The sequence below is a fragment of the Cynara cardunculus genome (genome assembly GCF_001531365.2).
Source record: "Cynara cardunculus var. scolymus isolate 2C chromosome LG 9, CcrdV1, whole genome shotgun sequence".
In the NCBI taxonomy this organism is placed as follows: Eukaryota; Viridiplantae; Streptophyta; class Magnoliopsida; order Asterales; family Asteraceae; genus Cynara; species Cynara cardunculus.
In genome coordinates, this window is record NC_037536.1 from 12873736 (window position 1) to 12895576 (window position 21841).

General features: G+C 33.9%; 3 protein-coding genes across 5 annotated transcripts; 2 read left to right on the plus strand and 1 right to left on the minus strand.

The window, feature by feature from the left end:
• Window positions 1-6629: 6629 nt before the first annotated feature.
• LOC112517656 (probable pectinesterase/pectinesterase inhibitor 41) lies at window positions 6630-9221 on the plus strand. Of its 2 annotated transcripts, none has more exons than XM_025125024.1 (3): window positions 6630-7224; window positions 7910-8248; window positions 8518-9221. In XM_025125024.1, the coding sequence occupies exons 1-3, from the start codon at window positions 6630-6632 to the stop codon at window positions 9204-9206; spliced, it is 1623 nt and encodes a 540-aa protein (XP_024980792.1). In that variant the 3' UTR covers window positions 9207-9221. The 2 variants fall into 2 exon arrangements, with proteins under 2 accessions (XP_024980792.1, XP_024980791.1); XM_025125023.1 differs by having other exon boundaries at window positions 6630-7182; window positions 7826-8248.
• A 2470-nt stretch (window positions 9222-11691) lies between these two features.
• On the plus strand, window positions 11692-14405 carry LOC112517797 (probable pectinesterase/pectinesterase inhibitor 7). The gene is made up of 2 exons (XM_025125170.1): window positions 11692-12682; window positions 13717-14405. Exons 1-2 carry the CDS (start codon window positions 11692-11694, stop codon window positions 14403-14405), a joined length of 1680 nt encoding a protein of 559 aa, XP_024980938.1.
• A 977-nt stretch (window positions 14406-15382) lies between these two features.
• Window positions 15383-19163, minus strand: LOC112517658 (epoxide hydrolase A-like). 2 transcript variants are annotated; one of them, XR_003069756.1, is made up of 3 exons: window positions 18629-19163; window positions 17125-17406; window positions 15383-15770 (listed from the first exon to the last, which is right to left on the minus strand). XR_003069756.1 is itself a non-coding variant. In XM_025125026.1 (3 exons), the coding sequence occupies exons 1-3, from the start codon at window positions 19094-19096 to the stop codon at window positions 15524-15526; spliced, it is 957 nt and encodes a 318-aa protein (XP_024980794.1). In that variant the 5' UTR covers window positions 19097-19163; the 3' UTR covers window positions 15383-15523. The 2 variants fall into 2 exon arrangements, 1 of the variants encoding a protein (XP_024980794.1); XM_025125026.1 differs by having other exon boundaries at window positions 17125-17366.
• Window positions 19164-21841: the final 2678 nt, after the last annotated feature.

The window sequence follows — 21841 nt, forward strand, 5'->3', positions numbered from 1 at the left end:
TATATATATATATATATATATATATATATATATTAGACTTAGACTAACCCATAAATATTAGACTTAGACTAACCCATAAATGTTCTTATTTTGATTTTATTTCATTTACACACAAATGCTTAGCTAGATTGTAAAATGGGGTGCTAAACTTTCAACCCGACCAACTCAATCCAACCCCTATGATTTATGTTGGGTTGGGTTGTGATGAGATGTTTCAGACATCAAACATTGAATTGGTTTGTCCAAATATTTTCTATTAGACCAACCCTCCAATCCGACCCATATGCAGCCCTAACATCAATCATTGGAATATTATCATCAATCAATCAAGTTTTCCATTGTTGATATATACATATATGTGTGTGTGTATTAAATTAAAAATAGAAGTCCCAACATACTTCTTGTGGGTTGGATTCCGGTGAAAATGAGAGTTAAGGTGAGAAATACGAGAAAAGATCTCCACCCTTGGATGCATATTAAGATGAGATGCACCGGAGCAATCCCCGTATCAAGAACAATTCATGGGTTAGTTTGAGATTAAAAGTGATCAAAGATCGAGATCCCTTCTTATACTTCTCAACTTAACACTCCTTCTGATAAGATTTTTTGCATACTTCTTATCATATTTTTTTATTTGTTATTCAATATATTGCTATACACAATGTGTATTAAAGACCAAAATTCATAGAAAAGATAGAATACCAAGAAAAAGAATTATTCAAAAAAATATCTTGGGAGTCCTAAAATATCTTATTTATTCTTATAAGGAAAAACTATACAAATTTACTGAATGTGAATCATATTGCACTTAGACTTGGGCGTTAGTTTCTTATGTTTGATTTGTTAAGAGGTATGGTCATTCAGACTGTTTATTTTTTTCCAACTTTTTAGAGATACTTATGTCTTATTGTCATCTTATATGATAAGAGATAAACCAACCTCTTATTTGCCTCTTATTGTTCTCCATATCATCAGCAACAATGTTTCTTAATCGATTAACCTTAATCGATCATTTCTCTCAATCGATTCTTACCAAATCGATCCTTATCTCTCTCAATCGATGTATTTTAAAAAGATGTAAATGTGTTAAATACTGTCAATGGCATATTTTCGTTTAAATTTAAATGAATATTAATTATATAATCTATATGTAAATTTCGTACTAATGATGAATAAATATGCGAAATCGTATAAATTTATCTATAAATTCAACATTATAATTTTTTAATAGGTAAAATAGATAATTTGAACAAATTCAGACATTTATCAGTTTATAAAAACAAACAGTATTATTGATTCAGATTTCACACTTCAGCATCACCTCATATCAATCAAAACTGAAATAAAACTTCAGATTTTAACACCTTTTAAAAACCAAACACCGGCTTAATGTGAACCATGGTGCAACTTGTTATCTTGGCCCAAAGGATCTTTGCTTTTAGGTGATGGCTTGTTGGATATCCTCTTTATACCAACATACAACCATCTTGCTACCATATCCACCAAGACTCTCGTTTCTCTGTATACACCCAACGATTATGGAAGGAGCATGTTGATCAATTTTTCTGTTCCTTTTGCGTTTTACAAGATGCAAATATATTCAATTGTTTTTTTTCGAAGACGTAAATATAAACTTTTGTTAAGTTTAGATTATCGATTGTTTCATCGTACGTTATCATATACCGTTATGGATCACAGTACACTCATCGTATAATAACTTTCTCTTATGCAACTAAATTTGTGTTTATCATCATATGTTAATAGTACAGTCATTTTGTGTCATCTAAAAACACTGCATATCTTTTCATCTACTTATTCACATGTGAATAGGAATAACAAAAAGAAAAGGTATAATGTTATGAGGATTAAAATAAGCCTAATTGATCGGTTATTTTGACCAAGTCTAAAAACAGACTGATTCAATTTGATTATGTTGACCAAGTCTAGATGCAATATTAATTAGTGAGGGATTGAGATTGGATTTCTAAGTTTAGGATATGATTAATGCAATGTGCAACTTGGTTCATTTTGATCATGACTATAAATTATAATCGTAAACTTGTTTACAATGGTAACATGTTTAATTTTAGATCTCAACCTCGACATTTTCAGATCAAGAAAAATAATACTTTATACATAAAATATTTATTAAGTAATAATAACATGTTTGAATCGTTCATATTTAATGAAATTTAAACTTCAAACGAATTAATACCGACAAATAGTGATGGCCAAACTGGTTCTGGACTGCTGGAGGACCGGTTATAGGACTGCCGACCGGGACCAGTTATAATTTTGGAGGGCTGTGAGTGACCGGCCCTGGTTATGGGCCTGACCTGATTTTTAAGAAAGTTGCATTTTTTTTTATAAAATATAGTTGTTATATGACCGTTTATGACCGTAATTTGGTCTTTTTTGCCCTCTAATCCCTATATATAAGTGTCATTGTTGAAGGATTTACATACCAACTTACAAAACGCAAAAAAAACATTCACAATTCTTGGTTTTAATTTTAATAAAACGTATTTTTAAAGTGTATTTGAGTAACTCAATTACAAATTTTATAATGTATTAAAAAATCTATCATTAAAAGTTAAAAAAAAAATTGGTCGGGACCGGGACCGGGACCGGTAGAGCATAACCGGTTATAGGAATGCTTAACCTGTTTAGTATTTTCGACCAGGTTCGGTTATGACCGGCACTGTTAAAGCCTATGACCGGTTTTTGGCTATCACTACCTACAAACAATTTGTGATTTTTTTTTGGGTTTTGAGGTTGCTTACATGCTTGGATGTGAGTCGTAATTATTCCTGCATATAGAAACAGATATAAGAAATTAATTGGAACAAATACGTCATTGTTTTTTAAAATATACTAAAATTTAAAATCTTATTTCAGTTCTTACTTGTAGATATCTGAATATGTAAGAATAATCAACATTATCAGTATTAAGTTTTGTGTTATTGACACTTGTACATACTCGATATTCTCAATTTTCAAATGTTCCGGCATTAAAGTACAAGTGGTAAAACTCGAATTTTTGAGAAATAACAGAGTATTAAGAAACTAATAGATATCCTTTATCTTTTGTCTGATAAAAGGACGGTACGAGATATTGAGCTCGTATAGCAGGGAAAAAAAAACAATTTACCCAATAAACTTTTATCATAGTAAGAGTTGTCGTCTTCACTTACCGAGTAAGACTATTGGTCCTTGTCACATTCATTTAGTAAAGTAATATGACTTGATAACTGCTTACCCAGATAAATGTTTGGTAAACCACCCCTAAATAATGCGTTTATAAACCCACCGTCATACTATTTGCCATAAAAAAAACACGAAGCTTCACTGGGTTCTACATCACACGTCTTCCTCTCATATACTTGACTCTTTCAACTTTAAAAAATTGATAACATTCAAAACTAATTTATTTATGATATAAGAAATACAAATAAAATTATTATCATAGGAAATTGACTTTTGTGAGATCGATCAAGTCACAAAAGTTTGCTATAACTGTTGTAAATAGTGTCATGTTTAAAGGTGTTCTAATATCAGATATATAATAGGGCTTACGAGTTTTTTGAAGTCCGATTGTACATGTTTCAGTATTTGTCCCATTACATATGTTTTAACATTTAACTCGTTACAATGTTTTATATTTAGGGGCTGTTTGTTTACATATTAATAGTTCTATTGAAAGACATCATCTGAATTGCTTAAGAAATGAATTTTGTTTGTTAAAAAAAAAATTCTGCTCATTAATGGTTCTAAAACCCTTTGAACGATTTTGTATATTAGGCTCTTTTAACCATTCAGCACCCTAATTTTCTTTTTAACAATTACCAAACAATTATATTTTATTTTGCATTATATCATAAGGGTTTCTTAATCATTTTGTATCAAATAATTCAACAACTGTCAAACAGTCCCTTAATCTTTTTAAATAATTGGCAGCATCTGATATTGGCTTCCAAATAATTAGAGTATATAATTCAAATTAAATGAATTTTATGTGTTATGTTGTCGTGTTTGTTGTTTTAATTTGTAAAAGAATTTAATATAATATACGATCATAATTTTTATGTTTTATTTTATTTAATACTCGTTTGTCGATATTTTTTGTTACAAGTGTATCGGAGCCTACTAATGCATTACAACATCAATTTGAGAATGTTTTCGGGTTTAGATTATAGGGTTTCTAACATCTAGTGTTTAAATTCGAAAGCGTAAGAAGATGTAATAGTAAATAAACAGTTTTAAATAACGATTAACAAAATATGGTATATTTTAATTCATGAATCTACATTGGGAACAACCTAATTAGAAAGGAATATAAGGATTAATTGTCAAACTTGCCTCGATTGTTGACTTTAGTTGCATCATCCTATTTAATTTCAACTCAATTGCTAATATATATATATATATATATAATACGTTTTAAATGCAATTTATCACATTTGTATAACCAATGCAACTCAATCAATTGAAATATTTATAGAAATATTGAGAGTTCATTTATTATAATTTGAATATTTATGGAAGATAACTAGAGTTCATGAATTATGATCAATACTTTATATTATAAAACAATCAAAATTTTTATCAAATCACATATTCATCAAAATAAATGGATGGTTGAGACTAAATTGTATTGATTGTACAAATATAAATAGTTGCATAATAACTCACCTAGACTTGAGATTATATGAGACCAAGGGTTTTTCTTGAGACCCGTAAGACCAATTCTCAACCCTTGGATTAGACTTACAATCTCAACATTCATAATCACAAAATTGTCACGAGACTTCTCAATAATTACAAAATTGTCACCGTGCAACTTTAGACCATTAGATCATTAGCTTATAAAGTTGATCAATGAACATAAATTGGTCTCACGGATCTCATAAAACACCATTGGTCTCACGTGAACTATATATATATATATATATATATATATATATATATATATATATATAGGGTTGGGTTCACGTGAGACCAATGATTTTTCGTGAGACCCGTAAGACCAATTTATGTTCATTAATCAAATTTATGAATTAATGATCTAATGGTTGCAAAGTTGTAAGATGGCAATTTCGTAATTAGCGAGAAGTTTCGTGGCGTTTATAAATGTTCAGATCTGACGATTGTAAATCTAATACAAGGGTTGAGAATTGGTCTTACGGGTCTCACGAAAAACCATTGGTCTCACATGATCCCAAGTTTATATATATATATATATATATATATATATATATATGGTTCACGTGAGACAAGACTATTTTTATAAGACACGTGAAACACGATTTTTACACTTGAAATTTTACAACATTTTGCTGTAAAGTTTCAATTGTAAAAATCGCATCTCACAAAAACAGTCTATCTCACATTATCCCAAATACAAAAATAATCGTATCTTACTATTATTTCTAATTTATTTAACAATTTATGAAAAATACTATTTTTATGTGCTTTGGAGGCATAATTTTATTATCTTAATTAATTATATTTTTATATGGTAAATTGTATTTTGTTTTTGGTGGAATTTTGCAGACATAAAGACAATTTATAAAAAGGAAAACGATCATATATTCATAAATCGATGCCACGAACCGACAATATTCTTATTTTTATTTAAATTATATTAATTAATTTGCAAAAACAACATTCTCTACTGCAACGTGGATACTGCCATTCTAGACATTACAAAATTCCCTATATACGTAATACATATTTAAAACTTTCTTTTTATTTACAATTTTTAAACATATTAAATAAAAATTATAAAATTTTTAATAATGGTTTTAAGACTATATAACTAAATGATATAGCAGGTATATATATATATATATATATATATATATATATGCGACGAATTTGGTGTAATAATAAAAAATTTGAGAATGAATATTAAAGATTAATTAAAGGAGATATTAATTTGAATAAACCAACATGTTCACAACTCTCTAAATTCTCATCGTGATCAAATGAACATACGATTTTCCATCATTTCTTCAATATTTTTTAAATCGAAAAATAGATTCAATTCAATGATTTTTATTTATTTTTGATAATTTATAATTAATTATATAATTAAAATATGAAATAAATTTAATGTACAACAAATAAACTCACACACCCTTCTTATATTTGATGAGGTTTGAACCTCTGAACTATTAAAAGGTCAAAGACTCACATACCACTAGTTTAAAAGCCTTTTGTTCAATTGAAAATTCTTTATTTATTACGAATAAACTACGTTTTTAATCCCATAGTTTGTGAAAATTTCAATTTTCATCCTATATTTTTAGAATTATGATTTTCATTCATATGATTTTCAATCCATTCTTGTTTGCATTCCTTATACCGCGTAAGAGTTAGCCTCAAGGACAACAATATACAAACCATAAGGATGAAAACTGAAGTTTTAAAACTGTATAAATGAAAATTGTAAACTTTAACAAACCACAAGGACTAAAAACGTAACTTTTACTCTTTTTTTCTTTTAAATATTAGAGATTATGTTTATACCCTTCCCATGCATTACGTTGACTTCGAAACCCATTTTCACCTCTATAAATTCCCACCATCCCAATCTCACCACCATCATCCTAATTAAGCTTCCATCAATGGCTTCCACTTACATTTCTAACCTCCTCTTCTTCTCTTCTCTCCTCCTCCTCATATGCTCCTCCTCCGCCCAGTCCTCCGGTGCCGCCGTCTGTAACGACACCCCATACCCATCTTTCTGTCGAACATCTCTCCCGATCAACAACTCCTCCGCCAACCTCCACGACTATGGCCGTTTTTCCATCCGTAAATCCATCGCCACCGCCACCAAATTCTCAAACGCCATCGATAAATACCTTACCACCACCTCCGGTTTGACCATGGCTGCAATCCGTGCACTTCAAGATTGCCAGTATTTGGCCCGATTAAACGTTGACTTCCTTTCAAACACTTACCAAACAGTCAACGCCGGCCAGACCTCCCTTCCGGCAACCAAGTCGGAAGAAGATCAGACGATGCTTAGTGCCATTTTGACCAATACCCAGACGTGCATAGATGGCCTGCAAGCCAATGCTGCTTCTTGGACCTCCAAAAATGACATCGTGGCTACCATGCAAAATGATGACAAATTGTTTAGTGTTTCACTTGCCCTTTTTAACAAAGGATGGGGAGGTAATGTTGGAATTTTGGTTTTACGAGAAGCCTTGTTGTCCCGTGTAGGAGCCTCATAGAATTTTTTTTATTAACTTGGATATCTAGCCCGCTATGCGAGCTGACTAATCTCAGGACGACCACATGTTTTGCAGATAGTCCAGAGTCACTGTATTTGAACTTCCGTGACCATAACGGAATTTTAATTCCTCCTTGGATTTGAACATGAGACTTCCTGATACTTTTGACCTTTGGAGTCAAGTTCAAACCAATCAGTCACCACCATTATGGTTGCCTCATAGGAAATTTAACCCACTCAATAAACACCGACCCTTAATTGAGCATTAGATGAATCATTTAAGGGTTTGAGCCTTGGTGTGTGAGTGTTGATGGTGGGCTTTCCTTCATACACATATATACATACATGCACACACATACATATATATACAAAGAGAGGGAGGTTTAGGGACGGTATGCACATGTATATAGAAGTAATTGAAATTGTTTCTCTGTTTTAGTGCAAATGTGCACACACGACATGAATTTGTATGCACATGTGCATACCGTCCAGATGAACAATTATCAATGTGTTTCTTATAACTTTTTCATTTTTAAGTCTTACTTTGAACCTGATCCTATATATATGATTGATTACTCCTAACAGGTAAAAGATCCAGTTTCGGCTTTTCGAATAACAAACATACCGGATTCAAAAACGGACGGTTGCCACCTTTTAAAATGTCTGAAGAATCGAAGGCGGTGTTTGAGACGGTTGGTCGGAGAAAGCTTCTTCAGGCGGGTGCCGCCGGAAATCAGGTGGTTGTAAGCAATATCGTGGTGGTCAGGCAAGACGGCTCTGGGAACTTCACCACCATTACTGACGCCATTAACTTTGCTCCCAACAATTCTGCCTCCTCTGCCGGCTATTTCCTGATTTATGTGACCGCCGGTGTGTATGAAGAGTACGTCAACATTCCCAAGAACAAAAAGTACCTGATGATGATCGGAGATGGTATTAATCAGACGGTGATTACCGGAAATCACAGCGTCGCCGATGGCTGGACGACTTTCAATTCAGCAACATTCAGTAAGTATATATATTTTAACTACCACTGCACATAAATATTAACTAGTTGATAAGTGGTTGATGAATAAGTTATATTTTAATTAAAAAAATTAATTAATAAGTTAACTGAAAAATATAAAATTATTAAAAAATATATAATATAATTAAAATAATTCTTAATAATAATATAAAATTTTGTAAGTGAAAATATTATGTTTATGAATATATACAAAATTTGTAAATGAAATTTTTTTGTTTATGATTCACATTTTTCATATGTTAATTTGCAGTCGTGGTGGCTCCCAACTTTGTGGCGGTCAACATAACCATCCGGAACACCGCCGGAGCAGTAAAACACCAAGCCGTCGCATTAAGAAACGGCGCCGACTTATCGGCGTTCTACCGTTGCAGCTTCGAAGGGTATCAAGACACACTATACACACATTCCCTCCGTCAATTCTACCGAGAATGCGACATTTCCGGCACCGTCGACTTCATATTCGGAAACGCAGCCGTCGTGTTTCAAAACTGTAACATGTATCCACGGTTACCAATGTCCGGCCAATTCAACGCCGTCACAGCTCAGGGAAGAACCGATCCCGGCCAGAACACCGGAACTTCGATTCAAAAGTGTAACATCCGGCCAGCTGATGATTTGGCGTCGAGCGGTGGTTCAACGAAAACGTATTTGGGGCGGCCATGGAAGGAGTATTCTCGAACAGTTTACATGCAAACTTTTATGGATTCGTTGATTACTCCGGCGGGATGGTCGATATGGTCCGGTGATTTTGCATTGAATACTTCGTATTATGCCGAGTTTAATAACTCCGGGCCGGGATCGGATACTAGTCAGAGAGTTACTTGGCCGGGATTTCATGTTATCGATGCTACGGTTGCGGTTAATTTCACGGCATCGGTTTTCATCCCCGGCGATGACTTTTTGCCTCAGACCGGTGTGCCTTATGATGGTGGGTTATGATCTCATAATTGAATTATCATATATATATATATATATATATATATATATTGTGTATGTATTCATTATGCATTGTCTATGAAGATATTTGCAATATGAACACAAGGATATGATCACATTTATATTATCATGCAAAAGAATCTTTATTGATTATTTGAATTTCGTTTTACTGGTTGTATTATAATACTCTACTTTAAAACATTTAATAAAAATTCTTAAAAATCATTCTTTATATATAAAGTAATGTTTATTAACATATATTACTTAAAATTCAAGATAACAAAGTAAACTGTGTAAGTTAACTTCAGGGCCGGTCCTATGATTTTTGATGCCCTGTGCGAAAATTATAAAAAATGCCCCTAAGCCTATATTTTTAAGTCAATGAAACAACGAAACATGCGATTTTTTAAAAAGTTTAGAACCTATTCAAGCTAAGTATTTGATTCCAATGTTGATTTTTATTAATTATAATTAAAAAAATACGATGAAGGGGACATAAAATCCAAAACCCTAAATACAAGATATAAAATGATAAATCTTGGATTAAGATCGTACTTCCTTCTTTTCCAGTTTTTCCTTTTCCAAATTAAAATTAACAAAATAGAAACTTTATTTCAATATATGGAACTTATCTTAACTATAATTAGTTTTTAACTAAAATAGTAAATTACATCCAAAGTTTTGTCATTAAGCAAAAAATAAAACTTAAAAGTTACATATCTAACGACTAGTAAGTTTAATGGAACTAACAGTTTATTCACTCAACTATGCATGACTGTTTCGTAGTGGCTTAATAATATAGAAAGTGACTTATCCAGTAAGCTTTTAGGGGGAGCTTTATATAGAAAGCCAATTTTTTTTCCTTCTAAACATGTCCTTTTCAACTAAAAAACGCTCCTTACATCTGCGAAAAACTCTCTCAAACAAAAACTTTTTCAACTTATACAAACCGATTAATTCATACAGACAACTTTATACAAACAAAAACTTTTCCGACTTTCCAACTCCAACGTTGTGCATTCAGTATTCATCACTGTTTTTATAGTTAAAGTTCAGTTGTCCAATTCTCAAATTATTAAACTCAAAACTAGTAATAAACGACAATTTGATGCCCCTTTAGGCTTTGATGCCCTGTGCGACCGCACGGGCTGCACGTGGCCAGGGCCGGCCCTGGTTAACTTATTAAAGTTTCATGTTTGAATTTCTGTAACTAACGATAGATAAACATAATCAAATACATAATAAACATCTCATTTTAAATATAAAAAACCTAAAATATACTTAGAATAATTATTGAGTTTTAACAGAATATTTAATTATTATCTTTATAAAAAATTATATAATTAAATCTAAATTAAATTACTTTCTTATGTTAAATTAAATTATAATAAAAAAATTAAATTAAAGAAATTACACAAAAAATAACTTTTAAATAGTTAAATTGATATTAATATCGATATAGTTTTTTCAAATTTTTATAATATTTTCAAAATTTATAATATTTTCAAATTTGTATTTATCCAAAATAAAAACATTATCGTTTTCTTAAAACCACATAAAATCGTATTATATCGACATAGATAAAGAATAAAACAAAACATTGAAATCGAGATGCGTTTCGATGCATTTCACGAGTACCCTTCTAGTATACTATAAAGTATATGGTTAAACTCTTTAAAAGAGTTTTTAACTTTTGAAGTAATGTTTAATGATTCATATTATTTTAAATTTTAAATTTGAAGTAGATAGTATAATGATACAACTTTTTAAGTTATATGCTTTAATTGATATAACTAACTCATAAACATAATCAATAAATGATAAACATCTCATTTTAAATATAAAAAATCTACAATATAATTAGAATAATCATTGAGTTTTAACATAATACTTTATTATTATCTTTATAAAATGGTTTGGTATTTGTTGATAGGGCATGTATATATGTTAGAGGGTACGGTGAGGGTCAATAGTTGCATCGACACTAATAAGCTCGTACCCAGTGGAACACTTTCTCAGTTAACGTTGATAAATAACTGCTGAATCCTTATTGCATAACCTTAAAAATTAGGGAGTTGTTTGGTTGGTTTTCCTATATGAAAAATGATCTGGGTAAATTAATCTATCTTTATAGATTGGAAATGTTTTTGTTCGATATGGTTTTTTTTTTCATAGATGGAATAAACATGTTTTAGAAAAACTTGGTTTTCTCTGTAAAGCTGAATAAGTACTTTCAATATCATTAAGCCGTTATTAAATATTCGTTTATAGCTAATTAAATAAGTTGTAGGTCTTATTAAACTCGTTAAGCCGCTAACAAACAGTTAAACTTTTATATATTTTTAATTTATTTAATTCAGAATTTAGTAAATTTTCAAATCCCTTACCCTTAAATTTCCGGTATATAAATCCATGTAATCTGCTTCATCATCATCATCATCATCGTCTTAATTAATTAAGCTTTCTTAAATTCCCATCCCATCCATCAATGGCTGATTCCACTTCCATTCCTAACTTCATTTTCTTCTCTTCTCTCCTTCTGTCCATATCCTCCACCACCACCACCGTCGCCACCACCGCTTCCGTCTGCAAAGACACCCCATACCCATCCTTTTGCCAAACATTTATTCCGATCAACAACTCCTCCTCCAACCTCCACGACTACGGCCGTTTCTCCATCCGTAAATCCATCTCCACCGCCACCAAATTCTCTAACTTAATTGATAAATACCTTACCACCTCCACCACTGTCACCACCGCCGTAATCCATGCCCTTCAAGATTGCCAGTATTTGGCCCGATTAAACGTCGACTTCCTTTTAGCGACTTACCGAACAGTCAGCGCCGGTCAAACCTCCCTTCCGGCAACCACGTCGGAACACGCTCAGACGATGCTTAGTGCCATTTTGACCAACACCCAGACGTGCATAGACGGCCTGCAAACCAATGCTGCTTCTTGGACCTCCAAAAATGGCGTTTTTTATCACATTCAAAACGATAACAAATTGTATAGTGTTTCATTGGCTCTTTTTAACAAAGGATGGGGATCTAAAACCAACAATAAGTTCGATTTTTCGAATAGGAAACAAACGGGTTTCGGAAACGATCGATTCCCACGTTTTAAAATGTCTGAACAATCGACGGCGATCTTTGAGACGGTTGGAAATGGGAGGAGAAAGGTGGTTCAGGGTGGTGGCGCCGGCGATGAGGTGGATGTTAGTGATGTCGTTGTGGTTAGTCAAGACGGCTCCGGGAACTTTACCACCATTGCTGACGCCGTTGACTTCGCTCCGAATAAGTCTGCCTCCGGTGCCGGTTATTTTCTGGTTTATGTGACCGCCGGTGTGTATGAGGAGTATGTCAATATTCATAAGAAGAAGAAGTATTTGATGATGATCGGAGATGGTATTAATCAGACGGTAATCACCGGAAATCACAGCGTCGCCGATGGCTGGACCACTTTCCAGTCAGGGACATTTAGTAAGCCACTGCATTGAAATAAATAATGTTTTAATAGATAAAATGTTTACTGTAGCAATCTTTTAGATATATTATACCGGGGTGTTTGGGATTGCTTATCACTTTTTTTCGGTGTGGTATCGGTAATAAGCACTTTTGAGTGTTTGAATAAATAATTTATACCGGTGTCAAACCGGTAATAAGTTGTTTTTGAAGAAGTTAAACTCTTCTGATTTAAAATAAGTTGATAAGTATTTTTGTAGAAAAGAATAAGTTGTTTCAAATAAGCAAAATTAAACACCACCTAACTTTTAGATGGCTTAACATATTACTTTATAAGATTTAAGTTTATAGTACTAATCAATAAAACGTTTTATTTAAAAGTGTTATAAAAGGTTTAATTGGTTGTTGGACGTTTTAACGAGTTTTTATGACATTTTTAACACAAAACATCATATTTGCTGTTTTTATGAATAATTTTTAGAAATGTTCTATGAATACATCTTTTTATAGAACATTTTTTTAATCAGACGCTCTTAGAATTGTGTCTTATAAAAATGTTTTAAAAAACTTGTTATCACGTCGAAAAACATTTTATAAACTTATTACAACACTTTTAAATATGATGTTTTTTTTCTGTTTGGTACTACAAATTAAGTCTTATGAAGCAGTATATAATGACGCCTAGATATTTTTTGACATCCTATAAATTCAATTTTGTTCTAGCGATTATGATGTATAATTTTTTGTTCTTAGAAACATGGACTTGGGATCATGTGAGACTAGACTATTTTCCTGAGACCCGTGAGACCACTCAAATACCACCGAACCTTCATAGCGGAAACACTTTTGTGAAGGTAAACTTCACAGTGTTGTTCTTATAAGGTTCGTTGTTTTTCATACCTTCACAATGAATTGTTGTGAAGTTTTAGTTTTATTTTGTGGTCTCACGACACGTGAACCCAACCCTAAAAACATAATTCCTACAGTTCGGTCTACTACAACATTTGAACATGTTCGAAGTCTTAAAATCGACATTTTTCAAATCCGTGCAGTCGTAGCAGCTCCCTACTTTGTCGCGATGAACATAACGATCCGCAACACCGCCGGACCAACAAAGCACCAAGCCGTAGCATTACGAAACGGAGCCGACTTCTCGACATTCTACCGTTGCAGCTTCGAAGGGTACCAAGACACGTTATACGCACACTCCCTCCGACAATTCTACCGAGAATGCGACATTTACGGCACCGTAGACTTCATATTCGGAAACGCCGCCGTGGTGTTTCAAAACTGTAACATTTACCCCCGATTACCAATGCGCGGCCAATTCAACGCGATCACGGCACAAGGACGAAACGATCCCGGCCAGAACACCGGGACCTCGATCCAGAAGTGTAACATCCGTGAAGCCGACGATTTGGCAGCCGGTGATGGCACGACGGTAACGTATTTGGGTCGACCATGGAGGGCATTTTCTCGAACAGTTTATATGCAATCTTTTATGGATGAATTGATCAGTCCGGCGGGATGGTTGAAATGGTCCAGTGATTCTGCATTAATTACTTTATATTATGGGGAGTTTAATAACTCCGGGCCGGGATCGGAAACTAGTGAGAGGGTTCCTTGGCCGGGATTTCACGTCATCAATGCGATGGATGCGGTTAATTTCACGGCGGCGGTTCTTATTCACGGAGATGACTTTTTGCCCCAGACGGGTGTGCCGTACGATAGTGGGTTATGATTGGATCCATCATGAATTTTTTTCATAGTTCTTTCAATTGTTTGGTTATTAATTAGATTAAATTACAATTTGTTTAAATTCCACTTTGAGTAAAAAATTGATTACCAACAATCTCAACAGGTTCCATACGGAACCCGACTCTAAAGTTATCAACGTGATGAGGCATACTTTGGTTCACCTAGCGGCTGATTAGACATGGCCAAAAATAGGTCCTGGGTTGAAAAAATAACATGCCGGACCAGTCCTGGTGTAACCCGTTAGGGTAACTGGTTCTGGTTCCACCAGGGCCCAAACCGGTTCAATATTAAAAAAACATTTCTTTTGATAAAATTTTTTTAGCAATACTTCATATATTTAATTATGTCATTCAAATATACTTTAAAAATATGTTTTATAGCGAGAATTTTGAAATTTTTTTTGCGTTTTATAAGTTGGTATCTTACCCCATACACCATAACATTTATATAGTGTTTAGGGAGCCAAAACAACTAAAAAACAGTAACATTATGCAAAAAACGATCATATAACGACTAGTTTTCAAGACAGGACGGACCCATAACCCGTCCTATGTGAAAAGTTTCATAATCACATGTGATAAAAACATGTTGCGTTACCAACCATAGAACGACGACCTCTCCGGTGACACTTGGTCATGTTGACCAAGTTGCCCACGTACTTTAAGACGTGCTTTATTGAAATTTCTCATTTTCACTCAAAATTGATTGTCTTCTCATTGTGATATGCCTCCGGAATCATATACCCCTTATTTTCCTTTGCTTTGAAATTTCATATTTTCATTTTGACAATTTAATTCCATACTTCTTGAAATGTCTTCCTATTTAAGTTGTTACAAATACTTGTATATGAATTATACGTGATGGGGTCTTCAAGTATCTTTAGGTAACGGTTGTGTTGGACTTTCGACATCCACCCGATCACCCAATCTCGTGAATACATCCCATCATCTTCCCAAATACGTTTAAATAAGACAATTCATTTCAAATAACATGCATCATTCAGTAAAAATAAGAAGAAAAAATTAAAATACGTCTCCTAATGGGTATTCGACATGATAACTTTTTACACGATTGGTGCGATGATTACGTCAAGAAAGTAACTCAAAACTTCTTGATGAAATCATAGATGTGTTGATTAACTTCTTGGGGCTTTTCTTGATTAATATAATGAGCAACTCCTTCCATAATCACAAGTTCTTGCAAGAAAGGGACATGCTTATTGAATCCCCCTTTGTGTATGAAGTCCTTCACACCAGGGGTGTTATAGGTAAGGTCCAGGTCTCCCACTATAAACTTAACTGGCACCTTTATTTGGACACCAGTCCATGCTGCTGTTAGTTCCCAGTTTCTACAAAAATTGCACACAAAAACACCATCCTTTTAACATAATATATGTGTAACCTTTGACTCTCTAAAAGAGTCCTTATAGCACAACAAAATTCGTCTTATGGTGTGTTTGGTATGCAGACATGATTGGATTGAACTGGACAAGATAGGACTGGACATGATAAGTTGTCTGAGTTTGATACGACTAGTATTAGATAGGACATGACTAAACAAATTGTCCCTTAGGGTGCGTTTGGTACACTGGACAGAACAGAACATGGATCAGTGTTCCACGTTTGACAGATATTTTATTTGAACAGAGTGAAATAGTGGATCAGGCATGTTCCACCTCTACCCATGGAACAAGGTGGAACAAACATACATTTTTCTAATACAACCTCAAAATAAAAACTTAATTTTCTTCTAAAACATCAAATATGCCTCCCTCTTTACCTTTTATTCATTCTTTAATTTTATTTATTGTATTTTATGTTCTTTAAACTTTCAGTTTCTATTCAAAATATTATTTTTATAAGATTTTTATATTTTGATTAATTTATGTAATTTATTAAATATTAATAATAAAAAATAATATAGAAAATGTATAAAATAAAAATTGAAAGCTACATAAACTTTTATTTCGATGTCATTTTAATCGTCTTGACAAAAAAAATATTTTATTATAACTTAATAAATTACATAAAGTAATCAAAATAAATAAACAGTTCATTAGGGTAAATCGGTCATTTTATTTGTTCTATCATGTCCAGATTTGTCTTACCAAACACTGAAAGGTTGTTTTGTCCTGTTAGTCTTGTCTTGTCTTGTCTCGATATTGAAGGGTTGTTCTGTCCTGTTATGTCTTGTCTTGTCTCGATACCGAACACTCTTAAAGTTGTTTGATAATTTTATATGTCATATAGTAGTCATAATCAAGTAAATATTTAAAAATTTTAATTTATAAACCTTTTTCCACAATTTTCATATCAATAAATACATACATATATAATAGTGTCAAATTTGATAATTCGGAAAACCTGGTTCGTACAAAAGAAAAACTATGTTTTTGTTCGGTATGGAAGATCTTTATGAATTGAGGGTAGATTAGTAATGTTTTAAGTTCTTGTGTCATCCTTGTCCCTTCTTGTTCCATCTATTTTAGTAGAACAAAAAAAAGTCTTTTTGGTCCCATCCGATCCCAGTCCCATGTCGCACTAAACATGGAACAGTGAGTATTTGTCATGTCCTATGCCACGCCAAACGTGGGACATTGACTTTTGTCCTGTCCAATCCGATGTACCAAACGCAGCTATTGCACGCCAAATATGTTCACATTTTGTAATAGACTACTTACAAGACTTGGGAAGGGAACTTACAAGTCCAAAGCTCGATAGTAGTTCAATCCACCGGTGAAGCCTGTGCGGTTAAAGCTGGTGGCATAATAATTCACGTCGTCTTCGGATAACCATGAGGGAAGTGTGATCTTAGAATTGGGGTTACCCCCAAGTCCGACTTCTTTAGGGACACAAAGCAGACCTGGATTACGGGATGCGAGAAACTTTTTTATGACTAGTGCAGTATCTACACGTGCAAGCTCTTCTTCTGCCTCTCCAGGTTGCTGCATCGAACAACAGTTGACAGACCCGTAAACAACATATCTGGTCAGAGAAAACCTATGGGTTATATGTTATGATCAAATGGCAATTTTGCATTCTTGATCCAAGCTAGGAATCAGACTTAATCATTGTAAAATATGAGCATCTCACAATTAACCAAAGGATCATTGGCCTAACAGTATTTTGTATCCGTGTTACCAGCCTACCCAGAGGTAAAGGGTTCAAACCTTGCCAAAGTGTCATTAACCAAAGGGTCATTGGCGCGGCTATACCCAAGTAGGTGTGAATATTTGTCGTATATAAATACTATATAATTCAAAAAGTTCATCTGAAATTAGTGATTGGTCCTCTTCTTTTAAACATAGGATTAGCAAGAAAAATAGCCATAGCCCAAACTGTTGAGACCGAGCCAGTGACTCTAGCAACCACAAGCTAGAGTTATAATGGGTATCCCCCAGAAGTTATAAGGGGAGTCCGGAAGGACGTACCCATGTTCATCTAATACCGCCTCCTCAATAGGAGCAATGATGTTATCATTGACTATGATTATCTAACAGTTCAAGTACGGTTGATAGAGTTGAAACACAGTCAAACTATGGTCTTGGGGGAAGGAATCAAATTGAGCAGTCCAGATTTCCGAATGGTCCTTTGTATTTACATAAATTTCTGTGTTAAGGTACTTTCAAAAGCAACTTTTAAAGGGGTGGTCTGGTCTAACTCTCAACATTGCATGTGAAAGGCCCGAGTTCCTTGCAATTGAGTTGAAAACACAAAATAAACACAAAAGTTCTAATGAAAAAGTAAGATTTTCAATCCAAATTCGAGTTTATCCATGGCAGCCTTCAATTTTCCCTTTTGAAGAGCGTAATCACAGCTAGAAGTAAAGGGAATACGTAATAACTTGTCTCTTTTTTCCCTCTAGAAAGATCCCAAAACCAAACCTTAAGTGCAATTTCTGCCATCCATTGAAACCATCCATGGTGATTCACTACGCATATCAATGGTGGAAGTTCAATTGAGTGACGTTTCCAGAACTCTTACTTATATATAATGAATTCAGTATTATATGATGTAAACAATGTGGTCGGGCAACCGTATAAGAAGTCAAAGTAACTATTTCCTCCCTATTGATCATCCAAATACAACAAATGCTAGAGGATCATGAAGGCAAATATTTAATCAGAATTGGAAACTTAAGAGTGAATTTGAATGATTACGATTGAAGATAAATCTAAATCAAGTATGAGCGATGTTTTCGGATTACCTGAAATCTGCATATGTAATAATCGTTTCCAAACATGGCGCGCATCGATTCAATTGGTTTTCTCACCGGATTTCTGGGACTAAATACAACACTCATATTAACCAACGCCTTAATCCGATCAGGCCGTAACAAACAAAAGTACCAAGCTATGATGGCTCCCCAATCGTGGCCAACAAGAAACACCTGGTCCAGACCTAGGGCGTCGAGGAGCGACACCAAATCGCCGACTATGTGAAAGGCGGAATAGTCGGCGGCGGAAGGAGGAGCGTCGGTCTCTCCGTAGCCGCGAAGGTCAGGAGCGATTGTTCGATAACCAAGGGCCGAGAGATATAGCATCTGGTGTCTCCAGGAGTACCAGAGTTCGGGAAAACCGTGGAGGAATAGAACCGGCAGACCATCGCCGGCGATCTCAGCTACGTGCATATTTATTCCGTTAACGCGTATCTTAGTGTGCCGTATAGCTTCCATATTGCTGTTATCTTCCTACTCTTCAGTCTCAGATGAATGTGTACAAACGAGATCTACTCCTAATCGGCCCGCCATGGAAGATGGAAGCTTTAGCCTCCAAATTATTTTCGTTGGAGAAACTTTAGTTTTTGGTCCCTGAACTATGTGATTTTTAATGAAACTGATCCTTAATTATATTTTATAATAAATTTATCTTTGATGCATGCATATCAACTCGCTTTGGTCCGCTTCACTATTGACCGTTATCTTTTTCTGTTAAATGCAAGTTAAATGAGGGATGTTTTAGTGATTTTATACTTTTTAAAATATTTTAAAGAAATAAAAATATTATACATATACATGTGTATGTATATATGCATGTATGTATATATATTACATTAGGGAAAGATTCATTTGAGAAGTGGTAAATATTTGAGAAGTAAAAAAAATTGATCATAGTTTTTCATCTTGTCAATATTTACAGTTTTGACTGTGAAGCACTAGATTACTCCTTTCACGTGTATGCGAAAAATAGAGAGATAATTACGTAACTTTTACAAATATGTGGCAATCAAGTTCATATACAAGCTCGTGTGATTCACATGTGAACTCGTGAATTAGTTTACATTTGAACTATTTAACTAATGTGAGTTTATATATCATATGTGAATCGATGAATTAGTTCATATGTGAATCCGTTAATTAATTCATATGTGAATCACACGGGTTCATGTATGAATCAGTTAAAATAGTTCATATGTTATTTTTACGAGTTCACATATGAACATATAGTTCATATATGAATCCATTTGTCGTTTATTTGTAAAAGTTACAAAACTATCTTATCTATTTTTCAGATACCCATAATTATTGACCAGTCAGAACCGCAATAATTAAACTATCAAATCCTATCTTGACTGTATGAAAAGCTAAGATCACTTCTTTACTTCTCAAATATTTACCGTTTCTCAAAATAACATTTGGCTATTACACTATATTATATATTATATAAATATTAAAAACAAAAAATTAGCTCGTCATCCCCCACACCCCCTCTTGTTGATTCGTCAATGAATAAAGTGATTAAGGGGCTGTTTGTTTGGCTCTTAATGGTTACATTAAGAGCCAACCTCTTAATCGGTAAGAGGCTAGGACTGTTTGGCAAAAAAAAAACTCCTCTTAATGGTTACAATAACCTCTTAACCATTTTGCATCTACTACCTCACTAAACCATTCAGACGTTGATTTTTCCAACTCTGCCCTCTCAAGTCGTTCTTCACATCGCATCCCCCTCCATGGTTCCAGTCGCCGGCCGTCTCCATTCGCCGGCCGTTTCCATTCGCTGGTCTTCCCCCTCCCATCGCCGGTCTTCCCCCTCCAGTTGCCGGCCGTCTCCTCGTTCCTGTCATCGTCTCTGTTGTCTTCCATCGTCGGTCCTCCTCCCACGCGAGATCCTCGTTCCTGTCATCGTCTCTGTTGTCTTCCATTGTCGGTCCTCCTCCCATCGTCTCTGTTGTCTTCTACATAATCGATTTGATCGATGGTGGATTAGGGCTGTTTGAATGAACTTAGGGTTGTTTGAATTAGATAATCGATTTCTCTCGTTGGTGGATTAGGGCTGTTTGAATGAACTTAGGGCTGTTTGAATTAGATAATCGATTTCTCTCGTTGGTGGATTAGGGCTGTTTGAATGAACTTAGGGCTGTTTGAATTAGATAATCGATTTGATCGATGGTGGATTAGGGCTGTTTGAATGAACYGGCTGTTTGAATTAGGGCTGTTTGAATTGGTCGATTTCATCGATTTCTCTCGTTGGTGGATTAGGGCTGTTTGGTGGATTAGGGYTGTTTGAATGAAAGAGTAGAGGCAATGAGAAGAGGGGTAAAATGGTAATTTGATGTCATTCAGAGAACATTTACCAAACAATCATATTTCATTCCGCACTTAACCATTCTGACCCTCTTAACCATTCTGACCACTTAATCATTCTGCACTAAACCATTCAGCAACTGCCAAACAGCCCCTAACTTACCTTTTTTTTAACTTGATTTAACAAAAAATATAAGAACCGTTAATGACAAGAACCAAAATAAGACGATTTTGAATACATGAAAGGCAAACTTTTAATAAATAAAGACTAATGACCATATTCATCAAAGATAACATAGTTAAGGGACCAAAACCAAATTTTCTCTTTTCTTTACAATAATAGCAAGACATACACATACATTCTATTAAATTATATTCAACCTGCTAGACGAGCCGACTAATCTTAATGCGATCAATTGCTTTTGTGTGTAGTTCGAAGTCACTGCATTTGAACCTTCATGGTTATAAAAGAACTTTTATTTTTCGTTAAGTTCAAACCTGAGACTTTCAGACACTTGTAACTTTTAGAATTCATACTCAAACCAATCAAATGCCACTCATGTGGCTTCAAATAAGTTACCAAACATCTGACTTAATTTTTTATTTTTAAGGAAAACAACAAAACTATCACTCTCAAACTAGAACCCATATTTTGACTTCCTTATCCTTCATCAAAATTATAACTTTTTGGGAAATAAAAAGTATAAAATATATTTGTTACATCACAAATAGTCCCTTCGTTTTAAAACAAATGTCCATGAAAATCTATCGAACAGTTCGGATCAAATCCTGGAGGATAAAAAAGCTAAACGACGTTGTTTGATGAGCCTGCTTAGTATTAGGTAGTTTGTCAGATAAAGGCTCGGGATTCAGAAATGTATAATTATCATATCTTTT

Excerpts from the sequence above, each read along its gene's own strand:
- LOC112517658 (XM_025125026.1), bottom strand. The coding sequence starts at position 19,096 with ATGGAAGCTATACGGCACACTAAGATACGCGTTAACGGAATAAATATG. Across the intron at positions 17,367-18,628 it reads ATTACATATGCAGATTTCAG|CAACCTGGAGAGGCAGAAGA; the intron begins GTAATCCGAAAA and ends TGTTCGATGCAG. Across the intron at positions 15,771-17,124 it reads TACTATCGAGCTTTGGACTT|AAACTGGGAACTAACAGCAG; the intron begins GTAAGTTCCCTT and ends CAATTTTTGTAG.
- LOC112517797 (XM_025125170.1), top strand. The coding sequence starts at position 11,692 with ATGGCTGATTCCACTTCCATTCCTAACTTCATTTTCTTCTCTTCTCTC. Across the intron at positions 12,683-13,716 it reads TTTCCAGTCAGGGACATTTA|TCGTAGCAGCTCCCTACTTT; the intron begins GTAAGCCACTGC and ends AAATCCGTGCAG.
- LOC112517656 (XM_025125023.1), top strand. The coding sequence starts at position 6,630 with ATGGCTTCCACTTACATTTCTAACCTCCTCTTCTTCTCTTCTCTCCTC. Across the intron at positions 7,183-7,825 it reads TTTTAACAAAGGATGGGGAG|GTAAAAGATCCAGTTTCGGC; the intron begins GTAATGTTGGAA and ends TACTCCTAACAG. Across the intron at positions 8,249-8,517 it reads TTTCAATTCAGCAACATTCA|TCGTGGTGGCTCCCAACTTT; the intron begins GTAAGTATATAT and ends GTTAATTTGCAG.